At 42.8% G+C, this 16,285-nt stretch overlaps 1 protein-coding gene across 1 annotated transcript in view; it reads left to right on the forward strand.

Moving 5' to 3' along the window:
* Window positions 1-14,974, forward strand: part of BRF1 (BRF1 general transcription factor IIIB subunit) — a 176,239-nt gene extending 161,265 nt beyond the window's left edge. The window contains exons 16-18 of the mRNA XM_082485686.1: window positions 9,332-9,383; window positions 12,303-12,471; window positions 14,727-14,974. Coding sequence (XP_082341812.1) covers window positions 9,332-9,383; window positions 12,303-12,471; window positions 14,727-14,764 — 259 coding nt within the window. The 3' untranslated portion in view covers window positions 14,765-14,974. The remainder of the gene's footprint in view (window positions 1-9,331; window positions 9,384-12,302; window positions 12,472-14,726) is intronic.
* The last annotated feature ends 1,311 nt before the right edge of the window (window positions 14,975-16,285 follow it).

The raw sequence follows: 16,285 nt of genomic DNA on the forward strand, positions 1-16,285 counted from the left end.
ATACATCCACCGGCATAATAGGAATGAAGCCTTATTTTCAACACGAAATTTATAGGCTTTGGTGTCTGTTTCTCCCTCCCTTTACAGTTTTGTACAGGCTTTTTTGTTGCGTCCTCATCCAAAGTTTTTGCCAGAAATATTGCCCAAGTTTCACCAACATCAAGGCGGCGATTTTTGAGTCGTCTCCTGAGAGTTTTGTTCTCACTGCTAAGAGAGTAAACCAGATGTTAAGGTGTCTTTGAGTTTTGTGTTTTGAGAAGATTAATAAATAATACTTAGATCTCTCATAAAAAGAAGATAAGGAGTCTTGAAAGTGGTGATACTTTTTGTTGAATGCGTCATTACAAAGTCTACATAAATGATGATCCATCTGTGGAGACTTGCTATGTGTTTGCTTAGGTGGTGCTGCACCTGTACGGATTCTTAGGCATAAAGCGATGCTGGCAGCATAACCCGCTTAGACCCTGAAGCAGCAGTACGGACAAACCTCAGTGACAAGACAGGTTGTGAATGTGACACACGGTTGTGAGGTGGGCTGGCACTGCTGTGGCTCTAATGTGGCGTTACCCACACGCAAGTAGTTGTTGCAGCATCACATGCCAAGCACCGTGCCGGCCAAGGCCGCTCTCTGGGATGACTTTGGATAACTGTATGGCGAAGGCAAGACCAAATGGTACTGTCATGGTCACCACTGCCCTTCCAAGGTGTTCTCTTTGGATTTTCTTATTTACTTGCTTGTCTTCCATTCCCCCCTTCCAAGTGCTGCTCTCTCAGGAACTAATGGTATCTGAAAAGGAGTGGGAACAGAGTGGAGCCTGCAGCGCTCGTGCACTTGGCTTTTGACACCTTTGGCTCACGAAGCCTCCATCACCACCACTCTTTGGGAAGAATAAAGTGGGGTGCATAACCCTCATGTATGGCTGAGGAAAGGAAACGCACGAGATAACTCCTGCAGCTGATGAATTCCCTCTCCGCGCTTCTGTCTAGCCATTTTTGAATTTGCTATTAGTTTAATTATTCAGGTCACATCAGATTTAGGTCAGTTTTGATGGATTTTTTCCAAATCCAGTTCCCTTGATTCTTACTGTAAACGCTTACCAGATGACACAATGTGGAGCTGGAACAGAGTTGAGCTGTGTGATGACCGAATAAAATCTCAGTGGGAACCACTTCCACGTTCCTGAGATCAGTTTCTCATGTAATAAATTCTGTATCCAAAATTGTATCAAATACTTTTCTGACAGGAGTGAGGGTTTTTTTTTTCTAACGGACAAATCCCAGCAGAGCTATTTATAAGAAGCGTCTCTCTTGTGTTTGTACTCACATGCCTGTTACTCAGACCTACACTGAAGAACAAATATAAGTAAAAGCTCCTCTGTGTCCTTGCCAGTGCTTTTGGGCCCACCCTGTTTGGTCTCGTCTGACATCCTCCACTACATTTCTTTGCTATTCTTCTGTTAGTAAGAGTTGCCGTTAGAAACCATCATTAAACGCTTCTCCCCAAGGAATAATCTGGATTTATTTGGTGACACCTTTCCTTTGCAGACTGTTTCACTGCTTTGTTCTGCCTCATCCTCTCCTGGCCGTGAGGGATGGGGAGGAGTGATCTGAGCGAGTATCGTGCTCGTGCCAAGCGCCATGCTATAGGCTAACACCTGCAAAACCTCGTACGACAGAGAGTAGCCGGAAGGGTGAGCGCCTCTCCGACGCATGGTGGTGTCCTTCGGCTTGGGAGGAGGAGGCCAGTCCGTTTCTTGAACGCAAATCCATGCATGGGAAAAGCTGCTTGAGTTGTTTTTTTAAAGTATTAAATTTAGAGCTGTGTTATTTCACCGTTAATTCCTAAAATGAAATTAGAAAACGTCCAGAACTTCTTACTAGACCAAAGTACAACTTCTTCTCCTGTTACAGCCTCTTTATTAATTTCCTGATGTGGTAAAGGGAAGCCTTGACACCAGACTTCCCTGAGGTGTGTCCTGGCTCACGTATGGCCACATGTCAATCTCTTCTGCATTAAATCAGACAGACGAGACCTGTGCTTTTGGTTTGGGAAAGTCCTGATGTACCCGGGGCACAGGGGAGAGCGGGTTCTTCCAGATTTGTCTCCTCGGTGGCTGCAAAAGCCATGTTAAATCATCGTTCTGCCATTCGGCTGCTTGATTAGATGTTCTGTGCATACCTCAAAATATGTGATGTTTTAAAGCTAGATTTGCTATTTAAATAAGAGGTTTGCCTTAATTGGCTGTTATAAATTACAAGCAAGAAGGAATGATTTATTGCTTATAATTAGAAATGAGTTACGAAGGGGAATGTTGGTAATCATAAAATAAAGCTTGGAATACATTGATTTCCAGATGGCTGGCAGTGAAATTGCTCTTTAATGTATAATAGACCAGACACAAGGAAAAAAAAAAATGTAATCTATCTTTATTCCTTGATGGATTACTTGTATGAATCTATAGTTACCTGAATTTTGAAATATTAGTTTTGGCTGCATAATTGGATGCGAGAAACTTAATTTGCACAGTGGCATATGCTATCAGAGGTGGGGAAAGAGGTGAGTTAGTATTTTGCCTACCATGATTTTTGTCCTTGTAATGTCAACAGGGAAGATCTCCGTGGATTGTTCTCAGAGACTGCAGGTTACTAAGATGCTTTTCTTGTCATCTTTTGCCTCATTAGCTGTTTTTGAGGTTGAGATTGATCAAAACACCTGTCCTAAAGCAAATATCTGTAATCCTCCTTATTTGAGTCTGGAAAAATATATTTGCACCAGAAACAGACGGCAGTGCTACTGCTGAGAACTTTTCAATAGCATAATCCTTCTGTTGAGATGGTAATGCGTTCATTTAACTTTTAAAATTTAGTTTTCATTACTATAGTCCAAGCGTGATTTAAAAATTATTTATATTTGCCTTACCTGCTATTAATGGTGCGTTCTGCCATAACAGATGCATTCTGCACTGTTACCATTTGAAAGACCGCGCTACAAAATAGTTAGACATATTTGGATTGTCACCACATGAGTTGTCTCACGCCCATGTTTTAGAAGCGACACTGTCATTAGACTTGCTTAGCTGAGACCGTCATGATTACTCATTTACCTTCATTAAAATGCTTGATAGCTTTCTTATTTTAAGTAGCTTTTCCCAGCAAGGTGCAGATTTGCCTTGCTGCCATCATTTCATCTGGAAAAATTTCCATGGTGAAAGGAATAGCATATTTTCAACTAATATTTTCCTGATCTGTGGAGAGATGAGCTCATCAGTATCTTTATTGACAAACCCAGGAAGAAGGTGTGTCGACCAGAAATATTAGATCAGTCGGCCTTTCTTGTCCTGGAGCAACTGTAATTTCCCATGGTCTGCAGCAATTTCCTTTAGAAGCAGATATCTGCAAAGATTGTTTTGGATCTGCTGCAGTAGCATAATTTCATTTGGTCCCAATAAGGGGGTCTTAGATTTCATTCTTTTCATTTTTGCTGTTGAAAATCTTTTGGTGTAGTCAGTGGAAAGAACAGCAAGTTGCTATTTTACAGCATCTAATTGAGGAACGAGTGCTGCAGCTGTGCAGAAAAATATTGCCCGCTCTGAGCTGGGTTATTGAAGACCAATATCATGGCCTCTGCCCCTCCGTGAAAAGCCTGAAGAGGTGTTCAGTTCACAGTACATTAGCAAAGTTCCTACTTTTCAAAAGCGTATTGGTGACTGACGTAGATGCTTAGGCCCTCGCTGATAAATATATCCTTTAGTGAATTACAGAGATTCTTACTTTTTGCCATTTTACTCCTGTGAGTTTTGGTCCCTGCATACTTATGCCTGGGCATTTGCTAGAAGAGGCCAATCTCATTAGCGCTGAAGATGTTCTCAGCGCTGCGTTGTCTGATGCTGCGCTGATGAAAGTGAAGCTCCTCTGATCCAGCATGAAAGAGGACTGAGTGGGAATCAGAAGTGGGAACAATTTCTCATTTCACTCTAGTTTTTGTTGTCACTTCAGCTTTGCTTTTTTTCTGCATGAAATGGCTCTTTCTGTAGCATCGCTAGTTCAGAAACAGGAGGAAAACATTGGCTGTGTTGGTGGAGTTGGAGTTCACGCAGGCGTGTTGGAGCAGAGCTTGAAGTATCTGGTTCAGGTGCTGCTCAACTCATCCTAGTCTTTCTGCCCAGGTGTCTGGTAGTATCTAGCAGGGTTCAGACCCTGCCTGCTTCTCCATCAGTCACATTTGTGCTGCCTGCAGCACCGGGGTTAGCCAGGTCCAAGGGACCTCGCCGTGCACGAGCTGAGCTCATTGCAATGTGTACGCGCCCTTCAGTTGGTGTCTCTTGGTCGTTGGTTGGGGCCTCTGCAGCCCTGTCACTGGGGAGGGTGATTCAGGGGAACTCCCTGGAGCTTTCACACTGATGGTGAGCAGGGCTGGGTGAAGGGCTGGTCAGCCTGGCTTTCAGAAAGCCAAAAATAGCTGCCTGCCTCACATTCAGGCACACGGCGGTTTCAAGGTGTGAGCATCAGAGGTGCTTTGTCTTTTTGCAGAGTGTGATGTTATCTGTGGTTGTATCTGGACTTCTTCTGGGGTGCCACGGTGCACCCTTACACCTCAGCCCCGTCCTCAAGGCATCAGACAGCCATTCATCGGTGTCACAACCAGCCACGGCCTTGGCCACGTGCCTCAGTTTCCTCTCTATGAGAAGGAACGGCTCTTGTGAGCACCTGGCTCTCAGCCAGAAAGAGATGTAGAAGACAGTGGGACCTGCAGCTGGATGCACAGCCCCCAGAGTGCTCCGGGGTCACGGTCATGATTGCAGTCTCTGTTTCGCCCTCTGGAAAAGAGCAATCCAAGTCTGGGAGGGTCACCCCTTTGTCCTGACCTAATGGCAGAACAGTGGGTTGGTATCTCCTGATGTTGTGTTTCCAACAAGAGCATTAAATCCTCACAGAGAGGTAATTCCCAGCTTTCCGGTAAGGATAACATTGACAGTACCTAATTAAAGGGCACTTTTAGCCGGGATAAACATTTATATTAATTTCCTTCTCACGCAGATGTCTGGTAAACTGACCTCCTGAGGCAAAACCATCTGGCCTCAGGTGGAAGGAGGATCTCAGCCAGCGTGGAGAAGATGACCGGTCTCTCACCAAATTGTTTCTCAGTAGCTTTTTCTGTCACTGAAGTGGCATACGTATGAAAGGCCTGTGGTATGGTTATATAGGTTTTATGGGCATTTGTCTTAGATGACCTGCATAATTACACTGCAGGCTTGTGGCTGCGGGCTCTGTTGTATCTCTGCTTTCCATCGCGTATTCTTGGATCGTCCACGTATAAAATTAGTATGGGCAGTAAGCAGGAGTAAGATGTTCCCTACTTGGATGGATTAAATTAAAATTCAGTAAGAAACAGAGCTTAGGGTGAGTTTCCAAATTACTTGCAGGATTACACTGAGGAGATTGTTATGGTATCGTAAACCTTTTTGGTGGGCGAACAGCCTGATGCAAGTGAGGTTGGTTTTATTGTCTCACAGTGCTCTTTCTATTTTATGTTGTGTGCTGTGTAATCTTTTGTTATTAAATAATAAGCAAAATAAAAACAGTTGTTTGTCACAGCCAGCTTGTTTTTCAGAGAACTTGCTCACTTTGAAAGTTCAGTCTGTGTGATCTCCAGCCCTGTCAGGAGCTATTATATTGAATCTTCCTTTAAATTGTTCAGTTGGAGGACAAAACTGGATGTTATCATGCACATCTCAACAGAGAGCAGAGCAGGTTCGGCAGGGAGCAGCCTCTGATGCTACGTACCGTGCCGTTAGTTTTTGTCGCAAGTATGTCAAGATTATCTGCTTGCAGTGTTACGTGTGTTGGCTGACATGAGAATTCGTAGATCTGCATAATTTTTGAAGTCGTTTGAAACGTGGATATAACACTTGGGGCTGTGTGAAGTCTTTTTCTCCTTTTGCGGATCCCATGGCTATTCGGAAAGTTGCTTGTTTTGTTACTCCCTCCCACAAAGTACTGTATTAATTTGCAAAATTCATAACGAAAGTCAGCCAAACTAGGAAACATCATAAATGGTGAACAACTACTGAAACACTTGGGAAGACCAGTTGCAACACTACCTTTTCAATAGAGGCTGTTGGTGCTTTAGCATATATGGGCTTCTATCTTAATGCAGGATATTATTGTTACTTGTGGAACTTGGCAACCCTGAATTCAAACGGGGCTTCGTTGGACAGGATTTTTCATGTATAGTGTGCATGTGCACGTGTGCTTCTTGATAGCTTTTTGCAGATGAGGTTGAGTAACGCACGTTAAAAATCGGATAAGATACTTTAGTTACTTGTTTTTTCAAGCTGCTTTTTTGGATCATTAATACTCAAACCTCTCCCAGCCTTGAAAGCAATCATGCTCTTCCATGAAGACACTTTTTTTTTCCACCCTCTGTGGTGCAGCCAGACAGCAGAAGGAGCCCGTATCTGTAGCCATGGCAGCCAGTAAATTATTGCTCCATATGGCTGGTGTGGCAGCAGCTGCTCCGGTTTAAGGAGGTCAGGGCATTGGGGCATTTAAGAAACAAAACAAAACCCCACTAGAAACCCTTCCTAAATGGTTTTGTACAGTAATAGTAGGGTTCTCCATAGGCATAAGGAGAGCCGAGGGAGAGAAATTAACTTCTCTTTTTATATATTTATAACTTTTATATAATTTGGATCAAAGACATTATTTCGGGGGGAAATAAGTTTTGTCTCTCTTTGCGATGGTTTTGCCTTTTTTTTCAGTTGTCATCGCTAGTGTTTGTAGGTAGCGCATATAGTACCGAGGCGCAGCGAGCTGGGTTGTTCAGCCCACACGGTGAGCGATCCCTCCGGATCTGCACTGCGGCAGGTACCCAACAGCCAGAGCAGGAGCAGAATCCGACCCGCTGCTCTTGGATGCATTAGGTGTTACGCTGAGAGAGAAACTGTATTGCCCAAATTGAAGGGCAGCACTATATTTCTAGTAATGAAGTGAAGCTGTATGCTTTGTGAGCAATTATCACGGAACAGAAGTACAGCTTTAATTTCAGTTTGGATGTGAGAATCACTCACTGCGGAAAAAGGGTATAGAAAGGCTCTTGGATTTAGCACTAAAGTTTGCAAATAGGCTTTTCATAAGCCTGAATCTTTTTATTTTCGTTAGGGGACCATTTTAATTAAAATGAAACTGGAATGTTTACTCTTTGCCTTCCTATAGCTGTGATTGTTTTCTTCACTGTGTGAGCACATGTATAATTTGCTCTAAAAGAAATGTCAGCAGTTTCTGATTACCTTGTGAGTCTTACTCAACAGCCTGATTTTAATTGGGGGGAGGAAAGATTTCAGGGTGCTCCAGGGAGGTCTGATGTCTTTTGGTAGCGAGAGGAAATAGGTGCTATCTTTGGTACAATGTTAATTGCAATAATCACTACTACTGGTTTAAAATAAAAGTCCTTCATTTCTTACCCGTGTTGGTTTTTTTTTTCAGTTGTGTCAATGAAATACAACCTGTTTGGTAATTAGCATCCTTCAGCTACATAACCTTTTGACTTTGCTGCATCTGTTTGTTTGTAAGCATCTAAACAGGTTGACTTTTGGAAAACAGTGATTGACAGTAGATAGGTAGTCTCAAATCTTAGGAAAAAAGGAAGAAGTTTTTTATAATGAGGATGGTGAAACACTGGCACAGGTTGCCCAGAGAGATGGTAGATGCCCCATCCCTGGAAACATTCAAGGTCAGGTTGGATGGGGCTCTGAGCAACTTGATCTAGTTGAAGACGTCCCTGCTTATTGCAGGGGGGTTGGACTAGATGGCCTTTAAAGGTCCCTTCCAGCTCAAACTGTTCTATGATTCTGTGAAAACTGTGCAATTCAGGTTAGATAAAGGAAAGAGAAGGCCGGGCACATAGGGAGGAGTGTGTCTATGCCTTCAGATACAGTCTCTCTAAGCCCAAAAGTCCACCAGAATTTTTAAGTAATAAATAGTTTATGTGGGTCAAGAGTATCTCTTTCTTGAAATTGTTGATAATTAGGAAATATGACAAGAAGTAGCAGAACAATGTGTTCTGGATCCTTCAGTGGTACAGCTCCCGAAGCATTCTCGTGGCTTCTTTTTGTTTAGATCTACTGTAAAGAGGCACCTCGGACTACGCTGGTTGCCGAAATGCCTCTTGGGTCTTGCAAAGCGTTTCAGAGATGACCTGTTTCTGAACCTTTTTGGAGCTTCGCCAATATCTTGTATTTTAATATTGTCTTCTCCATCAGAGATAATGATCTGAGTCTCTCCTGCTCATTCTCTGGGGTTTTGTTTCCTCCTGCTGATTATTTGAAATAAATAAGTAAGTAGGAAAACAACCAGTATCTGTGTGTTAACAGGGAGGAATGACTAATAGAAAAATGAGAAGAAAGGTACTGCTTATCATAAAAGACTGTATCTCTGGAGACATAAATTGGTATTCATTAAGTTGTTTGCCTAGACTTAGTTAAAAGACATACTTGAGGAGCTGTCTGAGCAGTGTTGCAGTAGAAAGCAAGTCATCTTCTTCGTGACTGGATACATCTAGATGAGGAGTAGACACCAGAAAGCAACACTAAATGATGGATTGAGAACAGCCTTCATGGCAATAAGGAGACAAGAGGCTATGAAATGTTTTTGCAGAAAGAACAGTATTTAACACCTAGCTGTAAGGTAATACTAATCCGTCTTTTCTCCTCAAATACGGAGGTCTTTCGTATCTGATGCAGAATTTTTAAAAATGTTTGTGTTCAAGTTCTGTCATTTCTCATTGAAGGTGTGCAGGGTCCCTTTGGTTTTGATGATGATTTCTGTAGCTGGAGGTTAGAATTTCGCCTGTGATGATTATGATATCCTGCATGTATAATCTTACTGCTATCCTCAGTATATCGTCAAATCCAGGGAAGCAGTTGCAGAGCGGTGCTGGGTAATTCAGAGTGTGGCTCATTTTTGCCTTGTCTGCATTCTTCCAAAAAAATCAGTTGAGTCTTTTGACTTTTGTAATATGTGACAAAACCACCTATTTCGAAGACCTTCGGGCTGAGCTGGGGCTGCAGATTGAGATGCGGTTTTACTGCTGTGCTTGTTGACAGGCATCTCGTCTTATTATCCTGAAATGACACTTACAAGGCAATGTGCGTATTAATTATTGTGGTGTCTGTGGCTCTCCGCTCTTTATCTTATATCTTTAAAAAAGTAGTTGCACAACATAACGCTAGCAAAGTGCTTTCGCTGTTTGGAGAGTGAATACTCTGTGCCAAACTCTGGTGCGTGGTGTAACTTTTCTGATGTTAACCATTTCTTCTTTCCTTCTTTGCAGATTAAGACCCTTGATTTCAACACAGCTTGCTAAAAAGGCTGCCATTGAAGAGGTATGTAAAGTCCAGCACTTCTCTTAGTGAAACAGTTTGAGTTTGGAAATTCCCACAAGCCTTTCTCAGCCCGGCTCTGGTTATGTGGTAGATACAGGCAAAAGAGACGAGAGTCTTGTCTCTCTGATCAGCCCAGGAGCTGGTTACTGCAAACACTGCAAAACTGAGATTGCCTGTTCGCTAACCAAGATTCGCCCTTACTTATCCATCAGTAATATCAGCGCAGCCTCGTAATGCCTGGTTAGACAGCAAAAAAAGAGAAAACTCCCTGCAAGCATCTAAAAAGATACGTATCACGCAAGTGGGTAGGAGGAGTAGGAGAGGACAGAGCTCATGCTGTTTCTCAGCACTTGGACCATCCCCACGGAGAAGGGGGACGATGCAAAACGCTGCTTGTGCGCAGCCAGGGCTGACCCAGGGGAAGGGCTGGGCTTCTGCCGGAAACCGGTGAGGGAACACAAAGTGACAGCTTACCCTATATAGCGTGTTACTCTTTGTTTGTTTCATTTGAAAATATAACGGTACCATAGAAAAGTTAGTGCCACCACCAGAAATCCTCCTCGGGTGGCTTTGTGCACCTGTATTTTCTGCTGAAGGGATCGTGATTATTATCAGAGTCGCAGCGATAACTGCTTTCTTTCACTATTATTTTCACACTGTACAGAGTAGACACACACATTTTGTGTATGATAAAATAACTGTACCGCATATCTAAAAAATCTGTTCCAAGTATTTGTCCTTCTCCTTTTTCTCATGGACGTGTGACACTGACACCCCTTTGAAAGTGAGGCAGTTACCTTGAGTGGTTCAACGTGCTTTGACAGATGCCCATCCGTACATAAACATAGATGCCAAACTGAAGTCCAGGATGACTGGAAGTGAATTCAGGAAGTTCTATTTAAAGGTGTTGTTTGACTGCCTTATTTTTAAAATGACTGAAACCCATTGATTTTCAGAAACAGTTTGATATCCTGCCTGGGGAAAAACATTTTCACTTCTTATGCTATGCTCATTAGAAAACTCTGCACATTTTTAGAAGTATAGCAGTCTGGAAGTGGACTTGATAATTAGAAGAAGGTCACATTTTAATTAGCATGGTGCAATTTTAAAAAATAATGACTCAATTGTAGCGCCTTTATATTCACCCATTTTTTCAGAGCAGATGGATACTTTTAAGCATATAAATTGATATATGTTGTGATGCTGATTCGTCTCAAACGGTTGGGTCTATTTCTGCTTATACCAAAACCCTAGATGGGCTCAATTTGATCACTCTAGAGGCAAAAGCAGTGGTAGGAAATATCAAATAAACTGGAGGGAAGTTCCTCTAAATAATATGATTAATTTGAGCATTAAAAAATCATGAAAACCTGTCTTTGAGTGATACAAATACCTAAAGACTTGATTTTCTATTAAAATTAATGGGTGTCTTTTGCCCTATTAATGAGCTATTGGAGCAAACCCTTAGGTGACTTTGAAAAACTCAGGCAGATTCTTTAGGTTGACTGCCATGGTGTATAACGAGTTAAGGAACAGCTTTGATGTTTGAATAATTAGACTGTCAACTTTCTGGTACAGGGACTTTCTCTTATGGTGTATCTCTAAAGCGCCTGGAGTTACAGGGATTCTGAAGTTACTGCATCCCAAGTAAATAAATTTATAAATAAATAAATAAAAATAAATTACAATGCTGAATCGGAACTTATTGCCAACAGAATTGGAGAAGATGCAGCAGTACATAGTTGTGTACTGTAATTTAAAACCTTTAGGTTTTAATAGGACTTTTCTTGTCGTAGGGACCAGAGGAACTGGGGTTTCCCGGTCTCCTTTGGACCATCCATCTTCTAGTAGGGGAGATGACTCTCTGTGCTGATAACTGCTAACTAGTGACAGGTACTGTTAAACAATTTTGAGACAGGAATGCTTACGTGACAAAGCGTTAATGGTTAATCTTTGATGTTCTTCAAGTTGCCGCTAACGGGATGTCTTTTTTGGGCCACAGGCTCTAGTGTACAACCCCCAAATAGTCCAAGTACAGAACAGAGGGGAAAAGTGCCCTGTTACAAAACTGGTGGAGATAAAGCTCCTGTGATGTTTCTTCCCTGGATGACAGAGGAAGATGGAAACCTAGGCTGAGCCCAGGCTGTGCAGAGTTCCCGCCCCATTCCCAGATCGGTCATTAGTAAACCAAAGACAGCATTGCCTCCAAATTCACCTCTGTCTCCTAGCGGTGTTGTCCTGTCTCTCCCTCCCTGCTGTGTCCTGCCTAACCTTGGAGCAGCTGGGGAGGTGCACGTATGGAACAGGTCCCGTCAGTGATCAATTCCCAAGTTAGTGTTTGGGGATCATTGTTCTGATGAATTTTGTGGGTAATGTTACAGGTGCTGGCGTGTATTATCAACCAAGTGTTCTGCCATCACATTAAGTGCTGTCTAAAGAGTGCTATTTGTTCTACAGCTCATTGTGCCTCCAAATAAATCCAACCAGAGCTGTCAAAACTAATACATGTTGGGTTTTTACTGATCTGAAGGGTACATTTTTGCTATCATTAAAGTGTCAATAACGTTGTTATTGTGTAATAGGCCTGATGTGAGTCAAGCACAGTGAGGAAAAGGTTGTAAGTTTTCCCACAGAGCTCTGCTGAGGAGCCTTCACTCCCAGATTTCTCCTTACCTTGTGCTCGCAAGAGGATCCTTGTTCTGCTGTTTCACTTACCTGGAGATGGATTATGTGAAAACTGTGGATGTTTGTGCCTGACTTTCATTTGGGCAACGTTTCACTGAGCAACTTTCAAGTCCCCTGGAAGAGCTAAGCCTCTAGCGCTGGATGTGGGCTTCCCTATGTGGAAGCTGCTGACGTTTTGTACAAATATTGAACAAAAGGAAGAGCTGCTCTACTGTCCCCTCTTCTTTTTTGCAGGTGACCTTTCCAAATACACAAGCAGAATCCTCTGACGTAGAAAAACCAGCAGCTGTGCTAGTGGAGAGTGGCCCAGTAGCTTACAACCCCGATGAAGAGGTGGAAGAAGAAGAAATAGAAGATGATGATGATCACTGCATGAGCGCCTTGCAGTTAATGGGAGGAAATGGTATGCTGGGATGCTGTCTACTGGTGCTGTGGGGTTCGTTGTTGCAGGGTTGAGGACAGACAGGGTTCCCCTGCTTGTCCCTGTCCTCCTGCAGCTCATGCCGTGCAGAGCTCCTGCTGCCTTTCTGGCATTGCCGATTCCTGTGGGAAAGCCTGGAGTCACCCTTGTCCAAAACCTGACCTTCTTAGAGACTCCTCCTGAGAAAACTTTGCATCTTGAGCTTTAGGCTAAGAGGGCTTCTCAGGAACAAACTGATGGTACGCCTTCCTCAGGATTAAGTTTATTAATGTGGATCTGAGGAATTACGGGGTCAGCAACCCCTTCGTCAGCAGTGCCTGGGGCTTGTTGCCTCCCGAGCCGAGGCACCCTGCTCCTGCCTGCCCCTTCAGCTGGGGCTGCAGCAACATCCAGATTGCCCATTAGCCCTGGAGACGTGGCTGTCCAGCTGTAAACGAAACGAATTGTCACACGCTATTTCTGGGGAAAGGGCTAGGAGGAAAGAGTTCTTCACCAAGTACCGATGTACTGTCAAGTGCATTGATAGCGTATCAAGTGCATTGATAGCGTACGGTGTGCTGTGTGGTACACAGATGTGTGCTAATTTCTTTGGGTTACCCAGCAAAGCCGCTCATTTAATTAGGTTTCTTTGCTGGCAGGAAAAGGCAGCGTCCTCTCTGCTGCAGTTTTTCCTAGCTGGACACATCCACATTTATCCTTTATTAAAAACTTCCCCTTAGAAGTTAAGCTTTGAAAATATACAAAAGTATTTTTAAAATGAGAGCTGCTAATTATGGGTTGTGAAAAAGCAAGATGGGAGTAAGTTTCCTACTGAAATGTTATTTACTGTAAAAATCTTTCCGGTACTATTAATTTAGCTTTCCAGGACAATATGTATACATTTCACCAAAGTGTCGGTTGCTTTTAAATTGATGTCTCCACTGGAAAAAAATTGCTGAACCGTAGGAAAAACAGTTTGTTGCCTGCACTTATTATTAGAATAATGTTCCCAAGAACAGGCACCCATGTCGGGGAGGGTGGGTCTATGTTTATTTATAGCCCCTCCCCCCCCCCCAAAAAAAATAGAATAAAGGTCACCGAGCTTTTTTTGCTTTGTAAATGTTACTATTTTTAAACCATTCTGAGAACATTCTGCTACTCCCTGTCTCGTCTGGACAACAGCTGAAAAATCAGCGTTCAAAAAAAACCCCATAAAACGAAAGAAGTATTCCCAGAATTCAAACACAGGTGTGCAGAGCTGCTTAGCAGGACAAATAACTCCTTTCTAACTGCTTTCTTCATGGGTTTTAGACCTGCCTGCCCAGAGTAACTGCAGGAATTACAGATGGCAAACTTCACCCATTCTACACAAATTATTACAGATTACACTTAATTCTGCTTCTGAGCATTTGCTTGACTCTTTGGATGGAACGTTGCACTGTATTGGATTTAGAATATAAAGGTTAACTTTACTGAATGCTCAGATGTAAGAGCTATCCTTAGGTTTGACTACACAACAGAAAAGATCAGTTTCACTGCATTCAGAAGAACACAGAAGAGAAATTGGTGCATTAGAAGCACACAGACACACCTTCTGACACACGCATCACACAGTCTTTGCGCTCGGCATTGCTTAAGAAACAAAACAGGGTGAAAAAAACTGAGCAAAATTTTAAGTTGTTCCTCTAGGAGCAAGTAGATATGGGAGATGCGAGTCAGATGTGTTGGTCAGGATTTGTTGCACGACTCCTTTGATGTTGATGGGAACCCTGAGCTATCTCTGAACCCTTGCAGTTTCAGCTTATAAATTCATGAATAATATAAACAAGACAGCTTTTTTCTTGGTGGCTATGTCTACTGAGAACCGTGCCTACTTGTAGATGTGGGCTGCTGCTGCTTATCAGCCTCCATGTTTCAAATTACATGTGACAATCAGGCTTGATCACCTTAACCTCTAAATTAAACCAAGTATTTCACATATCCGTGTGCCAAGTGTTCCTAAATGAGGCACCAGTGACAAGTGAGAAGAGATATTTACACATACATGCTTACAAATAATTGTATTTCATTGAGGAAAGTGCATACAAGAACTTTTGATAGAGCCCTAAGAAAATACATGATTCTTTTAAGTGCTTGCTTAGGGCAAAACTTACCATCCAGTTACACAGCAGGAAAACAACCTGAAACAACTTTTGTTGTATCTTCCATCTACCCGGAATATTTACATTTTTATATACCTTTGTCTTTGTGTGTTTCAGATTATGGCTGTGATATGGACGATGATGATGGCTATTAGTTCTATTTACTTCCAAAGGACGTGGGCTGCGTCTTGTTCCCAGCAAATCTTCAGTCTTCAAACTGTATGAATAGTGAAAGAAGCTGTCTGTGGTCAGCAAACGTAATCGAACAATCCTTACTTTTGTAAAGCGAATTTTAGGTTGGCACTGACTCTGGTCAGTTTACATTGACCCATAACCCAGCAATAAAGTTTGGGTTTATACTTGAATATTTTTTTTATTTTGGTGGATCATAGTTTGAGGATGAACTTAACGGGAGTAATGTTTCCAGAGAACAAAAGAAAAGAGACAAAATAAGACTGTGTATAAAGCATGTGTGGCTGAAAGCAACACATCTCTTATTTATGTGGCTCTGCTTTTAGGCATGGTGTTGAAAGGGAGCAGATTGAAGGACTGATAGGAGGACAGGTAAAAACGAGAAGCATGTCTGTTGATTATTTGAGTACAGCAGCTTTAGTTGTCTCACAGTGCTACAACTGAAAGAAAGAAAACCTTTCCAGCCCGTATTGTAAACGTGCCCCTGTTATTGTATACAAGCTTCCTTACCCAAGCCTATCAAAAATTAATGACAAATTACATATTTGCAGGGCAGTATCGGTTTCTCTGAAATGAAGGAAATCCTTCTTTGTATTAATCAATTGATAGATTTCATAAAAGGTATGACAACAGAAGGCAACGTTGGCAGCAAAGAATCGTCTTCCTCTGCGAGTCTGGTGCAGTTTATGTGGAAGGAGGGAGGAGACCTGGGTAAGAAGCGTTGAGAGCAAACAGGTGTAGATGCTGTGCTCCGTTGCCTTTGCTGGGCATCCCTAGGGACAGCCACGTCTTGTGGCTGCTGGTATTGCTGCAGGAGAGTCACTCTGGCCATCTATGGAACTGCTCTTGTCCCATTGAGTTAGAGTGAAGGTCTGCTCCCCAGAGCTGCCCGTCTCTAAAACCAGTTGAAAGAAAGAGAAAGCTGAGCTTTTTAATAAATAAGCTAGCATCTGCCTTGGCTGAATTTAATTTAATGTAATTTATTTAACTTTCTATGGGTAAATTAAAGGTCACCATGCAGCAATCTGACTTTGATGGCTCAAATCCCACCCTTAAACAGTCACTGCTATGTGAATAATGTTGGAGCTCCAGCCTTGTGTGCCCCGAAATGTCAACAGGCAGGTCCTTCTCACCCAGATACGTCAGCTCTCGCAATGCCGCGGGAGCGGGGGTCAGGGATGGAGCCCGTTTTACCAGATCCCACCCTGTTGCCTCTGACCTGGCTTTTCCTGGCACTGCTGGGCCCGAGGCTCTCGGCTCAGTGGGAAATGCACTGCGCTCTGGATCACGCTGTTGATGACTGCAGCTGCAGGACCCAAGATGGTTCCATCTCTCTCCCTTGTCTTGTGACAATCATGAAAACTGTAGCGCTGCAGGCTTGTCTTACACCAGGGAAAGATGGATATTTATCTTACCAATGTGGTTTCTGTTAAGCTGTCTCTGCTGGTCAGCTCGCCTTCCTACCCTTTTTGAGGAGTACTCAT

Source organism: Vanellus vanellus (assembly GCF_965231255.1).
Source record: "Vanellus vanellus genome assembly, chromosome: 6".
In the NCBI taxonomy this organism is placed as follows: Eukaryota; Metazoa; Chordata; class Aves; order Charadriiformes; family Charadriidae; genus Vanellus; species Vanellus vanellus.